Source organism: Pan paniscus, chromosome 21 (assembly GCF_029289425.2).
Source record: "Pan paniscus chromosome 21, NHGRI_mPanPan1-v2.0_pri, whole genome shotgun sequence".
Lineage (NCBI taxonomy): Eukaryota > Metazoa > Chordata > Mammalia > Primates > Hominidae > Pan > Pan paniscus.
Genome location: NC_073270.2, coordinates 5,636,679 through 5,657,445, shown reverse-complemented (window position 1 = coordinate 5,657,445; position 20,767 = coordinate 5,636,679). Strand labels below are relative to the sequence as shown.

The 20,767-nt window shown below is 43.4% G+C and overlaps 1 protein-coding gene across 5 annotated transcripts; it reads right to left on the bottom strand.

Moving 5' to 3' along the window:
* Window positions 1-1,070: 1,070 nt before the first annotated feature.
* Window positions 1,071-16,421, bottom strand: PRNP (prion protein (Kanno blood group)). 5 transcript variants are annotated; one of them, XM_063600784.1, is made up of 2 exons: window positions 16,162-16,421; window positions 1,071-3,443 (listed from the first exon to the last, which is right to left on the bottom strand). In XM_063600784.1, the coding sequence occupies exon 2, from the start codon at window positions 3,436-3,438 to the stop codon at window positions 2,677-2,679; it is 762 nt and encodes a 253-aa protein (XP_063456854.1). In that variant the 5' UTR covers window positions 3,439-3,443; window positions 16,162-16,421; the 3' UTR covers window positions 1,071-2,676. The 5 variants fall into 5 exon arrangements, with proteins under 5 accessions (XP_063456854.1, XP_034803671.1, XP_034803672.1 ...); XM_034947780.3 differs by having other exon boundaries at window positions 1,071-3,448; window positions 16,162-16,365; XM_034947781.2 differs by having other exon boundaries at window positions 1,071-3,448; window positions 16,166-16,305.
* Between the last annotated feature and the right edge of the window lie 4,346 nt (window positions 16,422-20,767).

Here is a 20,767-nt window from a genome sequence, read left to right as displayed (position 1 = left end):
CGGGTTGGAACTGAGTCCACGAGACAGATTTTCTTCTGCCTCTGCCACCCAGGAGACAGCAAGACCAACCTCTCCCCTTCCTCCTCAGCCTTCCTCAATGTGAGGATGATGAGGTGAAGATCTTTATGATGATCCACTTCCAGTCAGTGAATAGTAAATATGCTTTTCCTTCCTCATTGTTTTAACAACATTTTCTCTAACTTACTTTATGGTAAGAATACAGTATATAGTATATATGACATGCGAAATATGTGTTAACCAACTGTTTACGTTATTGGTAAGGCTTCCAGCCAACAGCAGGCAATTAATCTATTAGCAATTAAGTTTTGGGGGAGTTAAAAGTTCTATGCAGGCCGGGCGCGGTGGCTCACGCTTGTAATCCTAGCACTTTGGGTGGCTGAGGCGAGCAGATCACTTGAGGCCAAGTTTGAGAACAGCCTGGCCAATATGGTGAAACTCCATCTCTACTAAAAATACAAAAATTAGCCGGGCATGGTGGCATATGCCTGTAGTCCCAGCTACTCAGGAGGCTGAGGCAGGAGAATCGCCTGAACCCGGGAGGCGGAGGTTGCAGTGAGCCGAGATCACGCCACTGTACTCCAGCCTGGATGACAGAGCAAGACTCCTCTCAAAAAAAAAACAAAAAACAAAAAACAAAACTTCTCTGCAGCTTTTCGACTGTGCAGCAGGTCAGTGCCTCTAATCCCTGTGTAGTTCAAGGGTCAACAGTTCTTTAGAGCTTGTTAATTTTCATTTTAATCAAGAAAATCTATTTCTAAATCCAGGACTGATAAAAAGCTCCCAGACTGTTCCTCCTGCTGCAATAGTGCCTTTGCAGTTTACCAGTGCTAAGCCCACTTAGATGCTTGTGGAGAAAATGCAAAAGCCGCAGAGATGAACTAGTGGGTGACTGGGAAGTGAGGACAAGGGCAGGAACAGGGGGAAGTGCGTGAACCATCGGCCATCACTTGAGAAGGGAGGACAGAAAGCACCACTTGGCTCAGATTAACCCCCAAAACAGTCCCCAACACAGGGCAAGCACCAGGAAATACAACTGCAGACACGGGAGGTGGTGCTCATCTTCGCTCGTTTAATTTCAGTCAGATATTAAACATTTACAATTTTTTTATATAACAAAACAAGAACATGCAAAGTTACAAATATAGAAAATATAAAGTACATGCATATTTCAAAGACCTGTTAATGGTGTCCACTTTGGATTCTTATATGAAACGATTCAGTGCACATCGTAAGCCTAAGGACCACGCAAAAGGGTTTCCCACATATTAAGTATTCAGTACCTTACAAAAGTTAATGCATTAGACACTTCAGATGTTAACTGCTCTAAACAAAACTCCTAAGTCTGTCCTATGCAATATATATTTTATATACATATATATTTTTACATAGAATACTCACAAAGTGCAAGCCAATAATAACATTGCAGAAAAGTAATACATATCTGCTAGGTGACAATATCAAACAATTCAGGGAATAATTTTACTTTAATTAACATTAACAGAATTTCTTTTTCCACTTCAAATCAATCATATTTCTGTCATCTCCAACCTAAGATATTTTTTAGATTGTCTCCCTGTTCTTTGATTCAAAAGCCAATTACAGAAACTATGAACTTGACCTAATTCTGGTTTTTGACAATTATGAGACAGAAATGAAGAAATGCAAGCAGTTCTTTTCTTTGCACGCTGACCATTTTTCAATCACATCATCCTCTATGATGATGGTGCTTTCACGACCGCAGCTCTCCTGTATGTCAAGATCATTCTGGTTTCCAGGTAAATGGACAAAGGAGATTTGCCTTCAGTGTCTAGAAGGCAATTTACTTTTCAGCTGCCTTAATTACCTATAGTTTAAAGAAAGGAATGCCACATATAGCGTCCTTTAAACATCTAAAGTGGGAGGTTGCCTCCAAGGGCACCATTCCCAAACATTTGATTTCAAGTCCCAGAAGCCTTTCATATATGTTACAGTTATATTCACTGTGAATATGTCCTCTAGCCAGAGGTTCAGTGTTGTGACAATATTTACTCTTGTTGAACAGCTGCTGTGTAGCCCATACTGTGAAAAGTAAAACATCACCCCAGTTCTCGGTAGACACAGAGCTCATGCTCCAGCGGGCTGAGCCTGCATCCCAAGAGCTAAGAATTTCTAGGATTTTTTTGAATAAGTATCATGTGGCCTCCTAACAAACCTGGCAGAAATGTTGTCGGGTTTTCTTAAAACGGAAAAGATCTCTAAATAGCTATGAAATCTCTACTAAGATAGGGCATTAGTATACTGAGCTCTAGCTGCTGAAGGAGCCAGAGGTATCCAGGCAAAGGTATTTCAGACTGTTCTGAGATTTGTTTTAGCCTCAACCTGTTGCACTAAGTCCAAAAATAAGTCCAGATTAACCAATGGTTATTTGCTGTTATACTTTTACTGGCCTGGCATTAGCAACGGCTCATGATGAACTCAATCAAAGGGGGCTTGACTAGCATCTCAGGTCTACTCTATGTTTTCCAGTGCCCATCAGTGCCAAGGGTATTGATTAGCCTATCCGGGACAAAGAGAGAAGAAAGAGTGAGACACCACCACTAAAAGGGCTGCAGGTGGATACCGCCTCCCTCAAGCTGGAAAAAGATTAGAAAGATGGTGAAAACAGGAAGACCTTCCTCATCCCACTATCAGGAAGATGAGGAAAGAGATCAGGAGGATCACAGGTGGAGAGGAGAAGAGGACCATGCTCGATCCTCTCTGGTAATAGGCCTGAGATTCCCTCTCGTACTGGGTGATACACATCTGCTCAACCACGCGCTCCATCATCTTAACGTCGGTCTCGGTGAAGTTCTCCCCCTTGGTGGTTGTGGTGACCGTGTGCTGCTTGATCGTGATATTGACGCAGTCGTGCACAAAGTTGTTCTGGCTGCTGTACTGATCCATGGGCCTGTAGTACACTTGGTTGGGGTAACGGTGCATGTTTTCACGATAGTAACGGTCCTCATAGTCACTGCCAAAATGTATGATGGGCCTGCTCATGGCACTTCCCAGCATGTAGCCGCCAAGGCCCCCCACCACTGCCCCAGCTGCTGCAGCACCAGCCATGTGCTTCATGTTGGTTTTTGGCTTACTCGGCTTGTTCCACTGACTGTGGGTGCCACCTCCTTGACCCCAGCCACCACCATGAGGCTGTCCCCAGCCACCACCATGGGGCTGCCCCCAGCCACCACCATGAGGCTGCCCCCAGCCACCACCATGAGGCTGCCCCCAGCCACCACCGCCCTGAGGTGGGTAGCGGTTGCCTCCAGGGCTGCCCTGCCCCGGGTATCGGCTGCCCCCAGTGTTCCATCCTCCAGGCTTCGGGCGCTTCTTGCAGAGGCCCAGGTCACTCCATGTGGCCACAAAGAGAACCAGCATCCAGCAGCCAAGGTTCGCCATGATGACTGCTCTGCAAAATGAAGAGGAGAACGTCAGAGTCCCATATTTATGTTGAAATTACTAAATGTTTCCTGCATAATGAATGAGTGCATAGCAATGGTATCAGCTGCTCAGTAGAAACACTGTTGCCACCCTGTACTTCTCTGAAGCACTTAGGACAAAAGCAAAAGTAAGAAAAGGGTGAACACAACTCTTTCTCCTGCTCCAAGGACAAATGTGACCCTAAGTTATGGACTTGATGAATGAATTTTAGTTCATTATTTAACATTTTATGAGTGAATTATTCTCTTCTAATTTTTGTACCAAAACAACAAACAGATCAAACATCCAGAATGACAATTTATGACCCTTTGGAGAATGTACATTCATCAAATCAAAAATCTCTTTTCAAATTAAAGATCTCATTTACCCTGGGCACTTAGCTCCAAGAGCAGAGACCTATGACAATAGTAAAATGATTGCTAAACAGTACCTGCTGTACCCTAGGTCAAATCATAGGCTCCAAATCATCACTGTGTGCCGTAAAACCTATAATGGCATATACTGGAACACTGAAGTTAGTCTTGTCCTCAGTGCTGGGATGATCTGCAATTGTTTTTCTCTCTCTCTTTCTCCTTTTTTTAGTTTTTAAAAAAACAATACCTAGCTTGTTGAGATATAATTCACATACCATATAATTCACCATATACCATGTACAGTTCAATGGTTTTTAGTACATTTAATGAAACGTGCAACCGTAACTGTTGTCAATTTTAGAACATTTTTGTGAACTCAGAAACCCCTTACCTTTATCACCCAATTAGCTGCACATTTTTCTAAAAATTAGAAAATTATTTTTCATCTCCTTCAGAGCTAATGATTAAACTGGATAATATTCATAAAAAGAATTATCAAATAAATAAATTAACATCCTGTTTATGTTTCTACTAACATTATTGAAATGGGAAGTGTTGCCTTGGTGGTCATAAGCAAATCAAAATATATTTGAAAGTTACAAGCAGAGTTAAAGTACTCAGGTCATGCCAGTTAGGGTTTTTGGAGGCTCTTTTAGGTGGGGGTCTGTGGGGCAGGTTCTTTGCAGGCCTGCTTCCCTGATGTAGTCCCCACGATCTCGTGAGGCCCAGCTCTTGGCCTCCCTGCTACTCATACACCCCAGGAAATCAAACTAGGGCACCATCCCCTCAGTCAGTAGCTTTCAGTCTAAAGGGCTTTTATGTCAGCACCTTCTCCATTCGCTGCAATGGGTGACAAATCCAGCCATGCTCTAGAGTGACTGAATTTTCTCTCCCAGCATACATTGGATCTATCAGCAAATCTCAGTAGCTCTACCTTGAAAATCAATGCTAAGCACCTCAGCTTCTCAATTTTTCCAACATGACCATCTTATTCGGTGCTTCCATCACTTCTCACCTGATTCCTTCAACAGCCTCCCAACCAGCCTCCCTGCTCCTCCCCTGGCTGCCATTGAGCGCTCTCCTTTTAATATGCGGGTCACATCATGCCACTTCCCTTGTCCCTCAGTGAGGCTCCTTTGTACTCTGGATAAAACACAAAGTCGTGGCCATACTGGCTGGGCCCCATGTGACCTGGTTCAGGCCTCCCACTGCTCCTCAAACTGACAAGCCCATCCTGTCTCAGGGCTGTTGCACTTGCTGTTCCCTGGTCCTAGAAGGCTTTTCTTCCAGCTACTCATGTGGCTAAAGTTTGCTCAGTGGGGCTCTTCCCATCACTCTACCTAAAACAGCACCCCCTAGCCCACCCCCTTTCCTGGCTTCATTATTCTCTGGAGCAGTTACAGCTACTTGAGATATTATGTTATTTCCTCTGTGCTTATTATTCATGTTCTCCACGGGACTGCAGGCTCCTTTAGGGCGGGAGTTTGGTTTTGTTCACAGCAGTGTTCCTAGACAGAGCGCTTGACCCATAGACATGCAAAATAAATGCTGGATAAATGAATGAATGGGAAAACACATGTTATAAAGCATAAGGAATAATCAAACTAAATACTAAATATTTATAATGGATATACAAAGAGAACCATATTTATAAATTTATAAAATAGTATTTTTGACAATGGCCAGCTAACATTTTCAATTCAGTTAAATAAACATTTATTTCATGTGCCAGCTACTGCAGTAGACTCTGGCTGGCTGGAGATATTACCTGAAATGGGTAAGATGGGAGGAAGAGGAGACTGCAGGGAATGACACTGAGTCGGGCTTTGAATGTGCCTCATTTAAAGCTGTAAGCATTAAGGATCTATGAGTTCTTAGAGACACCTGAATAGGCGAGGACATGGCATAGTGAGAGAAGCACAGAGGAGAAGATCCAGGCACAGAAGGTGGGTGAGGCCAGACAACTTTGGAGTGGAGATGGGTGGTGAGAGAGGACACTGGCATGTCTGGGGGCCTATACATCTGAGATACTCTCTGTCACCAGTCAAGTAGTGGCCTAGTCCTCTGGCATATTTCAAGATATCCTATTAAGTATATGGTAATGGTCAATACCTGTTTATTACTAAGAAGAATGCTAAGAATACACTCAGAAATACAACAGGGACATCCATTGTCATGGGACTCAAGGTGCTGTCCAAGGCCATATGCAAAGAAGTAACAGGCGTAAGAATGGCAAGGAAAGTGCTCTAGCTGACACTATTTGCAATTAGTGTGATCATGCACATAGAAAATCCAACAGAATAACAGGGATAACATGAGAACCAATGCTAGAGTGCAAGGTTGTGGGACTGAAGGTCAGCCTACGAAAACCAACGGCATTCCTCTACAGTAGCAATAACTGACCAGAAGAAAATATAGATATTCAAAGTAACAACCAAACTGTAAAGCGTCTAGGAATTGACTTAACTAAGAAAAGACTTCTGATGGGTGACACATTATACAGAGAACATAGAAGATGGTCTGAAAAAAATGGAGAGGCATTCCATGGTCTTGATGGCGATAACTCAGTATTATAAAGATGTGAATTATCCTAAATGAACTGGTAGTTTCAATAAAATGCCAGTTAAAATTCCAGGTAATCTCAATTTTTTGAGAAGTTCAGTAAACTTCTATGGGGAAGAAAATGTCCATGAATAATAAGGTCAACCTTAAAAAAAAAAGTGTAAAGAGGAGGGAATCTGCCAAAGCAGACATGAAATCACTACAAAACCAGTGACGAAGACTGGACGGTAAAGCTTAGGAATAGACGGAGAGACCAAAGGAAACAGAAAAGCAAGTTGAGGGAGAAACCCACGTAGATACACTTTAACTGGGACTTGATGTGTGCTGACATGGGCACCACGAATCAATAAAGGAGGAAGGTTTCATGCTTCTGGGAAACAAGAAAAAGAAAACTAGATCCCTAACTACATACAAAAGTGAACTCTAGATGGATCCAAGACTTACATGTGAAAGGTACAAGTTTGGCGCTAGAAGAGGAAAATATGGCAAATGTCTTTGTGACCTGGAGGAATGGGGAAAGAACTTTTTAAACAAAAAGCACAAACCACAAGGCAAATAATTGATGAATTTGATTACATCCTCAAAAACCTAAAGACGGAAATATCATTAGACCCAGCAATCCCACTACTAGGTATATACCCAAAGGAATATAAATCATCCTGTTACAAAGACACATGCACGTGTATGTTCATTGCAAAACTATCCACAATAGCAAAGACAAGGAATCAACCTAAATGCCCATCAGTGATAGATGGGATAATGAAAGTGTGGTACATATATGCTATCGAATACTATGCAGCCCCAGAAAAGAACGAGATCATGTTCTTTGCAGGGATATGCAAACTGACACAGGAACAGAAAACCAAATTCTACATGTTCTCATTTATAAGTGGGACCTAAATGATAAGAACACATGGACGCATGCAGAGGAACAACACATACTAGGGCCTATCGGAGGGCTGGGGGAGGGAGAGGATCAGGAAAAATAACTAATGGGTACTAGGCTTAGTACCTGAGTGATGAAATAATCTGTATGACAAACCCCCAAGACACAAGTTTACCTATGGAACAAACCTGCACTTATACCCTTGAACTTAAACATTAAAAAAAAAAAATTAAAATTTAAAGATTCTTGTTCAGCACGATAAAGCTGACTCTGGACAAAGTTAATAGAAAGAGTACACAATGGTAAAGGGGACTTTAGTACTTAAAATCAACAGAGGATTCATTTCTAGAACTTGCAAGGAATCCTTACAGAGCAGTAAGAGACAGTAATTCCAACAGAAAAAAATGGCCAAAAGATATAACTGATCATTTACCTAAGAGAGAAAACCAAAAGGATAGAAAAAGATAATCAAAATCATTAAGAATATAATAAAAATTAAAAAATGATATAACACTTAATGCTTATCAGGATAGCACAAAAAAAATCTTTTATTAAGAAGTTGAAAAATGTGAGGATTTGGAACCTACATGGCTATCACAGGAACATGGATAATACAACTGAATAGAAGAAGTAAAATAAAGTAAATGATTATTCAACTCAAAAGGAAGAAAACAGAAAACTTCAAAATAAACTGTCATAGTTATAAATTAATAATAGAGATGAAAATCGAATTTAATAAATAAAACCCACAAAAATGTGGAATTTCTAAATAAAATTAAGAGTTATTTGAAAATGTAACATACACACATCACTAGAAAACATATCTCTATAAGGGGAAATAGCCTTAGAGAATGCTTTAAAAGGATAATAAATTATTATATGCAACTTTCCTTAATGAATAAAAATATCTCTGAGATGGATTGTCTTTCTATTAAGATATAAATTATAAAAATCAACTTTAGAATTAATTCATTTAAGAAATATTTATGGAATAACTAGTATGTGCCAGTTTCTTTTTGTTGTTGTTTCTTTTCTGGTAGAGATGGGGTCTTGCTTTGTTGCCCAGGCTCACCTCAAACTTCTGGGCTCAAGAGATCTTCCTGTCTTGGCCTCCCAAAGTGCTGAGATTACAGGTGTGAGCCACCATGCCCAGCCAGTATGTGTCAGCTTAAAAAAAAAAAATAGAAGACTAGAACTGACCAATAACCATAGAAGAAATGGAGAAAAAAAGCTGTCAAAAATTATACACTGTAATATAATATTTACAGTACCATAACCTTTTTTTTTTTTTTTTTTTTGAGACAGGGTCTTACCCAGGCCAAAGTGTAGTGGCATGATCTCAGCTCTCTGCAACCTCCACCCAGTGGGCTCAAGTGATCCTCCTGAGTAGCTGGGACCACAGGTATGCACCACCACGCCTGGTTTTTTTTTTTTTTTTGTATTTTTAGTAGTGATGGGGTCTTGCCATGTTGCCCAGGCTGGTCTCAAATTCCTGGGCTCAACCAATCTGCAGGCCTCAGCCTCCCAAAGTGCTGGGATTACAGGTGTGAGCCACAGCTATGTATAGGTGATGCACAACACATTATTGTGCCACCAAGCCTGGCACAATAATTTATTGATTAGCTTAACACACATTTCAAGTGTCAGAATTCTAAGGGTCAAGAATTGTGCTAGGGGCTGAGGACACAGTTTTGAATAAGATACTTAGCTTGGTGGGCTTAAGGACCAAAAAGGAGATCAAATCTGTGGAGCCCCATGAGACAGTGGCAGGTGGACTGCTAAGACTAGGGAGGTGGTGAGGGTCAGATCATGAGGGCCTCATGGTCCACAGAGAGAAATTTCTATTTTCCTCTGAAAGCAGTGGGGAGCCATTAAAGGGTCTTAGTAGGACAGTAACATCATAGAATGTTTTTTCAAAAGCTCAGCTCAAGCCTATAATCCCAGCACTTTGGGAAGCTCAGGCAGGAGGATTGCTTGAGCCCAGGAGTTTGAGACCAGCCTGGGCAACATGGTGAAACCCCATGTCTACAAAACATTTTTTCTTAAATAGAAGAAAATTTAGTGGGACAAGAAAGGGAATGGAGAGGCCAGTTAAGAAACTGCTGCAGGAAGATGGTGGCGTGGCCTGGGATGCAGTCCATGCAGCTAGCAGGCTGTGAATAAATGAGACATATTTTACAGAAAGAGCCAATAAGACTTGCTGGTTGAGTGGATGGAGGAGTGAGAGTTGCCCGAGTCTGGGACTTCCACAACCAGGGAGATGGCGGTGATGCCATCTACTGAAATAGGACAAACTGGTGGAGGGTCATGCCTGAGAGAGAAAACCAAGAGTTTCAGTATAGACATATAAACTTTGCCACGCCTATGAGACATTCAAGTGGGAGTATCAATTTAAGCAATTGTTATAGGAATCTGTAACTCAGTAGAGACAAACATTTGGGCGTCTTCACCTGAGATGTAGTATTTAGAGCCAATGGGATAAAGGGCCAAAATTCAAATGCTAGTACACAGGTGGGCACACTTAGCCACCCTGCCATGGCACTCTCCTCTCACACAGGTGCCAAAATCTAAAAAAACAGCACCCAACTTATTTTAACAGTTTAGTAAAAGAAGAATACATTATGACCAATAAGGATTATCTTAGGAATACAAGAATGGTTGAAAATCAGGAGCTCTATAAATAGGTTAGGAAGAAAAAAAGATTTTCTTCAGATGTTGAAAAGTTTTCAATGAAAATTAATATCATTCCTAAATTTTTAAAAATTTAAGCTATTTTTAAAACGTTTCTATAGAACTGGAAGGATAGTCTCTTGCCATCATAAAGAAATGCTGTCACAAACACAAAGCCCAAGATATCATAATTTTAAGAGGAAAGGCATTCCCATTAATGTGGTGAACAATAATCTATTACTTTTATGCTATTAGGTTGTTCTATAAATTCACCTAGGTATAATTTTTTTTACCTGGAAAATTCAGGAAAATCTCAAAAAATGTCTTAGAATAAATATGTGAGCTCAACAGGGTGGTAGTTTTTCAAATCAACAAATCAAAACTCAGTGAGTCCCTAAATCAGCTGTATTTAAATATTTCATGGGGAAAAACATTCATTCATAATGGCAGTAAAAATTGAAAATATCTAGGATTTAACCTGAAAATAAGTAGTAGGCAAGCTACAAAATTTTACTGAGACTTAAAAGAAGACTGGAAAAAGAGAAAGACATACAACATTTTTTGTTCGGGAAACCAATATTGAAAGATACCAAGTCACCAGCAAATAATCTATAAAGTAAACACAATTTCAGTCAGAATTCAAAGGTAATTTTATAACCCCCTGTTTGCTTTGGATCTCTTAGATTTTTGGACAGGAGATTTAGAAAGAAAATAAATAAGGAGGCATCAGACTTACACTTCACTTAGACCAAATGGATCCAAACAGACAAATACAGGACATTCCATCCAACAGCTGCAGAATACACATTCTTCTTAACAGCACATGGAGCATTCTCCAAGATAGATCATATGTTAGGCCATAAAACAAGTCTTAACAAACTTAATTAGACTGAAATCGTATCAAGTTTTTTTTCTAAGCATGATGGTATAAAACTAGAAATTAATAACAGGAGAAACCAGCATTATCCTGATGTCAAAGTCCCACAAAAACATACAAGAAAATGGCAGTATAGGCCAATATCCCTGATGAACATAGGTGCAAAAATTCTTAACAAAATTCTAGCAAAGCAAATTCAACAGCTCATTAAAAAGATCATTTACTATGACACAGTGGGATTCATCCCAGGGATGCAAGGATGGTTCAACATACACAAATCAATAAGTGTGATACATCACAGTAACAGAGTGAGACAATAACCATAGGATCATTTCAATAGATGCAGAAAAAGCGTTTGACAAAATTCAACATTCTTTCATGATAAAAACTCTCAATGAATTAGGTGTAGAAGCATTGTACCTCAACACAATAAAGGCCATATATGACAAGGTCACAGCTAACATCATACTTAATGGTGAAAAATTGAGAGCTTTTCCTCTTAGATCTGAAACGAGACAAAGATGCCACCTTCACCCAATTTTAGGATTGTTTTTTCTATTTCTGTGAAGAATGTCATTGGTATTTTGATAGGGATTCTATTGAATCTGTAGATCACTTTGGGTAGTATGGACATTTTAACAACATTAATTATTCCCCCATGAGCACGGGCTATCTTTCTATTTGTGTCTCTTGAATTTCTTTCATCAGTGTTTTATAGTTTTCAGTGTAGAGATCTTTCACCTTCTTGGCTAAATTTATTCTGAAATATTTATTTTGTAGCTATTGTAAATGGCACTTTCTTTTTATTTCTTTCCAGATAGTTCACTGTTGGCATAGAGAAACACTACTGATTTTTGTATGTTAATTTTGTATCCTGCAACTTTACTGAATTTATTAGTTCTAATGGTTTTCTGGTGGAGTCTTTAGGGTTTTATAAGTGTAAAATCATGTCGTCTCCAAATAGGAACAATTTAACTTTTTCCTTTCAAATTTGGATGCTCTTTATTTCTTTCTCTTGTCTAACTGTCCTGGCTAGGACTTGCAGTACCATATGTTGAATAGAACTAGTGCGTGTGAGCATTCTTGTCTTGTTTCAGATCTTAGAGGAAAAGCTCTCTTTCTAATTTTGTACACAATACATATAATCTTATCTGTCAAAGAAAAAAATAAATTTGAAAAAGAATTCAAAAGAGATTGTAAAAGACATTATGAAATTATACTCAAAACTTAAAAGACTGAAGAAAATTTTTAATGAGAAGATAATCCAGGGTGCACTTGGCCTGCCAGGTGTCAGAGTGCAAAGCTACAATAAGATCACATGGCATTGGTGCATGAGCAGAATGGCAAAACAGTGGAACTAGAGAGAGGGTACCAAAAAATCTATAAATTACCCCGTTCATCTTATTCACATTTATAGATGGGGAGTGAGAGTCAGAGCTAGTAAGAACTTATGCCAAGGTTGTAAGAGTCCAAGGTGTTGGAGCTGAGATCTAAATATAGGCACTAAAGCCTTCCAGCCCATAAAACACATTACAACTTGAAGTTTAATTAGTTACATTGGGAAGGGGCAAATGTCAAACAGCCCCCGACCTTCACCCCATAGTGTCCCTTGTCTCTTCTGAGCTAAGTAAATTCCCTTGTTATATTTTAATTTTCTGAGGTCCGTAAAGAACTTGATGTAAGCTGAAAAAAATTTTGCACAAAAATTGGGGGTAGGGGTTTCTCACTGGCACCTAGAAACCACAAACTGAACAGAGCAAAGGGTGCCCAACCTGGTCCATGATCAGAATTACCTGAGGAGCTTTTAAAAAACAACATTGCTGGAACCCATCACAAGCCAGTCAGAGAGTGCCTAGCGATGGGATTTGGGAATCTATAAAAGCTTCTCAGGGAATTGGCACCCGTGATCAGGCTTCAGTGCTAGGTCCTCAGGGGTCTAATCTTCAACATTTATAATGCTTTTCACTGAAGGATTACCTCCCTTAAAGTGATCACACAATACTGTAACAGTTTAAGTAGAATGCAGTTGGAGAAAAAGGAATGGTTAACACATTGAGAAAAAGAATTCTCCTAGCTGTGAGAATTGCTGCACACACTATTCACTTAGGAGTTATTTTATAATGCTGTAGCCATCACTGGGTTAGATACAGACATGTTTTGAATGTTTAATATGCAGCAGTTCACAGTGGATATAGTTGCCTTGGAAGAAGAAATAAGATCTGAAAAGGGAGAATGGACGAAGTAAGTTAAAACTGAAGTTCAGAGAATCTTTCACCTTGGTTTGGCTAGTTGGTTGACAGCCATGTTCAGTGTCAGTGTGGTGCAGAAACTTCTGTTATGTTATTATTGTTATTTGATTACATTATTTTTAAAATGGCTGCTCCCTTACATAATTCAGCATAATTCTAAAAATCTGTGGCCATTTCTCTGCAAAATTAAGCTGATTTTACAAGAAATGATGATGCAATGAGGTGTGAGTCATACAGATGGAACCAAGTGGCCTCTGGATCAAGAGCTTGTGATCACAGCCTTTCCTGACCCTCATACTCTGTGACATTTGGTGACTTTCAACCTTCCTAAGACCACAGAGGTTCTGCAGGATATGTACAATCTGTTGCGGTTCAGCTAAACTAGATTTGTGCCTCCAGGAAGACAGAAAGCTCAGACATGGCTGAAATTGTTCAGTTTTGAAAAATATTCAGGAGTCCTTAAAAACAACAACAAAAAACTAGAATTGATAAATGAATCTAAGAACTGATTCTTAAAAAAACCCAATACACAAATTACTAAATCATTAATCAACTAAAAAAATGGAAAAATATTTGAAAAAGGAAACAAGTTTGGCTAAAAATCGTTTATTCTAAGTAGCAAATATAACAATCTCTCCTTTCTCTTACAGAAAACTGTGGGTCCATTTCATCTAAAAAATTAAAACCTGTGAACTATTTTTTAAATGTCCTTAGTGAGAGCAATATATTCACCAAAAGAAAATTAAGATCACTGACAATTTCAATGAAAACGTCCATTTTCTGTGCTTTTCCTTTCAGATTTTTCACATCTGCGTTCACGTTAGAGTAAGCAGGTGCAGTTAATAACCCACTTTTTTACTTGTCAGTTTTTCCCCACATATCACAGGCTCCAAAATCATGATTTTTGATGGTTACATAATGTTCATTTCAGTTAATGTGTCATAATTTTCTTAGCTACTGCCCTGGTGTTATACATTTAGGCTCTTTTCCAGGTGTTCTAATTTTAGATCATTCTGCTAGGAATACATGCCTGTTTTTGTTTGTTTGTTTCTTCCATTGCAGGTAAGTTCTCAGGAGTGGGGTTTCTGGGTCACAGCTTCCAGCTTCTTAATGCATCACCAGATTGCTTAACAAAATGTTTGTCACTGGTTCGAAATGCCCCCAATAACTCATACATACAGACGCAGAAAGTAGCTATCATTTCCTCCATTCTATGAATGGACAAAAGGAGGATCAGGAAATTAGGTAGCCTGTCCAAGGTCACAAAATTGACTGCAGAACCATCTTTGTGACCCCAAAGCCCTGCCACCTCCCCAGACACTTGAAAATGCCAAGTTTTGGGCAACCTTCCAGCAAGGGTTGCTGTTACTATTAATTATTTTGGTTATTTTAATAGATGTAAAATGATAACCCAAACATGCTCTAATTTGCATTTTATTGTGTAAATGACTCATCATTTTGCCATTTATCTATTATAATCTTAATATTGTCCTTTCGGTGTGGAAGACTTGTGTTAGATATAAATAACATACAAATCACATCCCACCCCTCTGCCTGCTTTTCCCCTTACTGGTTAGCTTTTTTTCACTGTAAGACCTTCTCTGTATTTGTGTAAGTAAAATTGCTCCTTTCCACTGGTGATTTTTTCCTTTCTTCTACAAATCTAAGAGCGTTGTTGATTTTTCCAGAAGTTTAACATATTTATCCAATTCCCTGTTCCTATGTTTTTGATAATTATATTTGTAAAAATCCTTAATCCTATTCTACCAGGAGTTTTCCCTAAGGAAACGGGAAACACTTCAAATCATATGGGGAACTGCTAATTAAACCGTGATGCTCTCAGAACAAGAAAATAACGCGGCCATGAAGATCCTCATCATTACAGCAGTGAAACTGCACTGTGTTGTGTGAGAATCTGGAGGCTAGGAAACAAAAACGGAGAGCTGTGGCTTTGCGATGGCGAGGATGGATGTGACCGTGGTGGAATTGGGAGGTTAAAAAAAAAATCTATTTCCTACAGCCACCTCAAAGAGAAGAGCAAAAAATTCCTTAAAAAGGACAGTAAACATGGATTTCTCCCCATTGTTTAATAATGAAACGTGAAGGCGCCTGCCGCACAGGTGGGGAGACCGGTGACCCAAGGGTCGTCATCCGAGGCTGGTTGTTCCTTGGAGCCCCCCCATGGCCAGTGTTCTCCCTCCAGGGGGACTGGGAGGAATGTGACTGGCCAAGCTGGGGTCCGCCATCGCACCTGGGGCCAGGCCGCAGACCTGCAGCTCCTCTCTCCCCGCCCCTGGAGAACAGAGGGTGGGGCCTCCCCGGACCCCGCCCCCGCCGAGGCCCGAGGCCCCGCCCCCGCCCGTCAGTCCGCGTGGGCCGCTTCTCCAGGCGGTGGCGACGGCCGCAAGGCTGCGGCCCCCCTCGGAGAAGCTCAGGCGGCGAGGATGAAGGGCTGGGCCGCCTCCCGGGAGGAACGCTGCAGCTGCGGCGGGAGGCACCGAGGCTCCCGGAACTCCCCCGGCGGGCGCCCCTCTCTCCATCCCCCCAAGCACCCTCTGGGCATCGCGGAAGCGCCAGGCCTTGCCAAGGGGCGTTCTGGGCCCCGATCTCGGCCTCCGAGGGGCGGCCAACGGGCGGGGAGCGCGAGCCCCGCGGCCCCCAGGCGCCCCTCCTCGCCCCGCGCCCTGCGGAGCCCGCTGGAGGCCCTCCCGGAGTTCCCTGGGCGCCAGCGATCGCCCGCTGGGCCGGACCCGCGCGGGGTGCAGGGGGCGCTGAGACACCCCGGCGCCACCGACCTCCCTAACGGGGCTCCGCCAGCTCCCCCAGCACCCCCACGCGGAGTAAAGGGAGCTTTCCTAACCTGAAAAGCGAAGCCAAGCCGCCTCACCCGAGCCGAGACCAGCGCACCCGGGCAGGCCCGAGACGCGTCACGCGCCCGCGGGGCAGCCCCCGGCCCCTCCTCACTGGGGTCCCGACCCCGCCCGGCCGGGCACCCTTGCGCCTGGGACCCGAGGCCCGGGGTCCTCACTCGGCCCCCGCGGCTCCCCTGCCCCCGCCCGCGTTCCTCCCACCCCGGGCGTTTACCTGCCTCGGTCGTGAGGAGAGGAGAAGCTCGCGGCGCCGCGGCTGTCAGCGACTGGCTCGGAGGACCGGCGACGCGCGGGGCCGAGGGGGAGGGACGCGGGGCGGGGAAGGGAAGCGGCGGCGCTCGCGGGCGGAGGTCGGCGCGGGGACCAATTGCCGCGCGGCCCGGCGCACGCTCTGTGCCCCCGGCGGGCGGCCGGCCGAGGTTTAAGTTAAAGGGTGCAGCGCTGCCAAGCAGGGCCGGGAATGAGTCACCGGAAAAAACGAGTTGAGATTCGCTTGAACACTTGCATCAGTTGATACCGCCTGCGGGTGCCATCGCTCCCTGACGTGGCTCATTGACTGTAAAAATCATCTTTAATTGGAAATTCGGCCCAAAGCTCCAGCTCCCCGTTACATAATGGAGAAATCGAGAAAATGAAAGGCTCGGGAATGAGGAAGCAATTTCTGGAACTTTGGCAACCAGAAATTTCTAAAGAGGAAAGCAAAAAATTTTGCTTACCCTGAATTGAGATTAATATTTATGAATTTTCACATAAACTCTTAAATTTTGAGGCGTAGAAAGGACACTGACCATCACCTGTTCCTTCGTTCATTCACTTTCTACTCCTTGTTTTAGGCAAGAGATGATTTAGGTGGTGATATTAACAAATGAGAAAAATGTGCTCCGTTTAAAAACCCCTGTTTGCACATTACCTGAGATATCTTCTATGAAACAGGGTGGTGTGTTCTTGCCCAGGATTCCTGCTGACAACTGTCTTATTTTAAAGGAGAGCGAAGGATGAAGTGATAGAAGGACAGGATTTAGAGGCAGGGGGATCTTATAAATTATTACCCAAATTGGGCACTTTTAAAGTGAAATGGGCGTAAACCAGGCATGCCGTGGGGAAAATAGGACATCTAGTCTCCTAGTTTTGGGTGAGAGGTTTAGGAAGCATGTAAGGAAAGAGACTTAAGAATGTTGACAGCCAGGTGCAGTGGCTCAGGCCTGTAATCCCAGCACTTTCAGAGGCCAAGGCAGGAAGATTGCTTGAGCTCAGGAGTTTGAGACCAGAGTGGGCAACATAGTGAGACCCCATTTCTACAAAAAATAAAAAAAATTGCTGGGAACGGTGGCACAGTCCTGTAGTCCCAGCTACTGGGGAGGCTGAGATGGGAGGATTGCTTGAGCCCAGGAAGTAGAGGCTGCAGTGAGCTGTAATTGTGCCACTGCACTCCAGCCTGGGCCACAGGGCTATAGGCCAAGACCCTGTCTCATTCTTTGTCTCTTTCCAAAAAAAAAAAAAAAAAAGCTGAGGCTGCATTGTAAACATATGTGCATCAAATATTTGCATCTCAGGACCAATCACTGTCACTCAAGTTGCAGGGGAGGGGTACAAATGGCGAGAGACAGGAGAAGCCAGGAGAATGCACAGAGGAGAGCTGCTGTAAACAGTGCCTGGGCCATGTTTATGTGAGTGTGGGTGAGCACTTGAAAGGTCTGCTGGGAAAGGACAACGGGAGGCCTGGAAAGCGCCGCCTTTGGAGGGAGCTGACTCAGTGCAACAGGGAGGACTGGATTGTGGCCAGTTAGAATGAGCACTAGGCAGCGAGGCCATTTTACAACCTATCAGTGTTATGTAATGCTTAGGTTGACATCGCATTCAGAGCCTTACCTCCTTTCCTCAGAGATGGCTCACTGGGAGATGAACTCAGCGGGCAGCACAGTGTCTCTTTGAGTCTCCTAGAGGCTCAGGGCCTGCAGGGAGGACAGAGCTGGGTGGGAGGACAGAGCTGGGGTGGGGCTGGAAGTGGGCGACCAGATCAGCCTAGGCAAGGGGCTGGCTGCCCACTGGCAGAAGGCGCTCTGTGAAGCTCGGTTCCAAGACGCTAAAACCCATCTTTTCCTCAAAAGAATCGTATGTTCTGGTCGACTGCTTTCCTCCCATCAGGAAAGGGCTCAAATGGCCTGGGATTTCTTGGAGGGAAAGAATTAGGGAACCAAAGGGGATTGACTTATGACCTATTCTGGTTATTACTGATGTGCTGCAAATACCCCACAACATAGGTGGTTTAAAACAACTACCATTTTATTATGCCAATGGATTGTTTAAGCCAGGGAGCTGGACAGGCACAGCGGGGACTTGATTCTGCCCCATTATGTTTGGGGTGTCAGTTGAGAAGACTCTAAGTCTAGGGGTACCTCGATAGCCGGGGGTTGCAGTCATCTGAAGCCTATGCACTTGCCTGAGTGGCACCTGGGCTAGGAGGACTTTAAGATCAGATGTGCTGACTGCGGTGCCTAGCTGCGGCTTCTCTGTGTGGCCTGGTTTCCTCATGGTCTGGTGGTCTCGGCTTGGATGAACTTCTTACATGTTGGCTCAGGACTCCAAGTGTGAGAGTTTCAGCAAACAAGAAGCTGCAATGCCACTTCCTGCCTGGGCTCAGTAGTCAGGTAGCATCACTTCCACTCTATGCTGTTGACGTAACAGTTATATAGCCCCATTGCCGGGCGCGGTGGCTCATGCCTGTAATCCCAGCACTTTGGGAGGCCGAGGCCCATGGATTACTTGAGGTCAGGAGTTCAAGACCAGCCTGGGCAACATGGTGAAACCCCGTCTCCATTAAAAATACAAAAATTAGCCAGGCATGGTGATGCGCACCTGTAATCTCAGCTACTCAGGAGGGTGAGGCAGGAGAATCGCTTGAACCCGGGAGGCAGAGGTTGCAGTGAGCCAAGATGGCACCATTGCACTTCAGCCTGGGCGACAGAGCGAGACTGTCTCAGAAAAAAAAAAAAAAGTCATATAGCCCCCAGATTCAAGGACAGAGGACATGGAGCCCACTCCTCAATGGGAAGAGTATCAAAGACCTTGTTGCCATTTTTAAAAGCTGCCACAATGGGGTTGATGGTCTGGCCTATGGATTCTTAGGAGTTTTTATTGACCTTATGAACCACTCCAAGGGTGGGCAACCCACAGGAAGTGGCTATTCAAATGGCCCTGCATAATTCCTCATTCCAAACTCACTCCCATTGCCTCTCCCATGACCACAACCACCCATATCTCACTATAAACAGTGAAAGTCGTTTTCCGGACTGGGTGGGGAGTGGGGTGTAGGGTTTGCCCTTGGAGGTCAAACCCTACTGTGTTTGCCCACAGAGCCCTATTGTGCTGAGGTTCACAGCATCATCAAGTCATTCTTTGGAAGTCTCCCTTCCCATCTCCTGTGTCCTGGCTGAAAGTGACTTGTCCACATCATATAGATCCTCCTCAGCAAGTAAGGAGACACTAAAGAAGTTAGACTCTGAATTCATCTTCTCACAAAAGAAGAATTATTTCCTCCACTTTACTGAGCACTTAGTGTGAATTAAATAGTTACAGTCTCTGACTTCAGACCTCAAAGAGGATACAGGAAGCCATACAGACAGTGACCATAGGGCCTGACAGCCCATGACAGATGCTTGGGTTTTAATAATTAAATATGATAGGAAGCCCTTGAAGATTTAAGAAGGGGAATGATGCGACATGATTTACCTTCTTCTTTTTTTTTAGATAGGGTCTCACTCTGTTGCCCAGGCTGGAGTGCCGTGGGGTGATCTCGGCTCACTACAACCTCTGCCTCCTGGGCTTAAGCTATCCTCTTACCTCAGTCTTCTGAGTAGCTGGGACCACAGGCGTGAGCCACCATGCCTGGCTGATTTTTGTATTTGTTTTAGAGACGGGGGTCTCACTATGTTGTCCAGGTTGGTTTTGAACTCCTGAGCTCAAGCAATCTGCTTATCTCGGCCTCTCAAATTGCTGGGATCACAGGCGTGAGCCACCAAGCTTAGCCTGATTTACCTTCTTAAAAGTCCACTCTGGTTGTTCCGTGGGCATGAGCAATACCTGGGTGGAGGCTTTTGCAGTGGGCTGGGGAGAGAAAATTGTGGCTTGGCCTGTAGTGGTAATAGAGGACAGATTCATGACAATTTAGAGATAGACCCTCTAGATATACTATTGCTAATAGGGTAAGGAGTTGGGGAAAAGGAGGACTCGTGGATGACTTAAGTTTTTTTAATAAACAGCTGGGGGAATGGTGGAGCTATTTTCTTAAATGGAAAAAAAATGGATGGCGACCAGATTTTAGAGGGAACATTGGAGTTCCTTCCTTCCATTTGGACATGTTGAATTTGAGATGGCTGTGTAATCCCCAGATGGGTGCTGAAGATACACATTTAGAAGCTGTCAGCGTATAGATGATTTCCAGTCACGGGCTTAGATGACATCATCATGGGAGAAAATGTAGCCAGAGAAGAGAAAGGAATCAGGATTTCGTCATGAGGAATGCCCACAGTTTCGGATTAGTCCTTCTCAGTCTCTCGTGTGCATCACCTGGAAGACTTGGCTAAAACACAGATTGCTGCCTCGCCGCTCCCGGACCAGAGATTTGATTCAGCAGGTCTGGGATGGGGTCCAAGAACCTGCATTTCTAACAAGTGCCTAGGTGATGCTGATGCTGCTGGGCCAGAGACCACACTTTGAACCAGAGGAAGAGACTGAAAAGGGACAGCCAGTGAAATAGGAGGGTTCTGGAAGCCGAGAGGAGGGTGTTTCAAGAAGGCAGAGCCAGCTACTGAGAGGCCAAG

What these genes read in the sequence shown, in the direction of transcription:
- PRNP (XM_063600784.1), bottom strand. Translation starts at nt 3,438, where the DNA reads ATGGCGAACCTTGGCTGCTGGATGCTGGTTCTCTTTGTGGCCACATGG.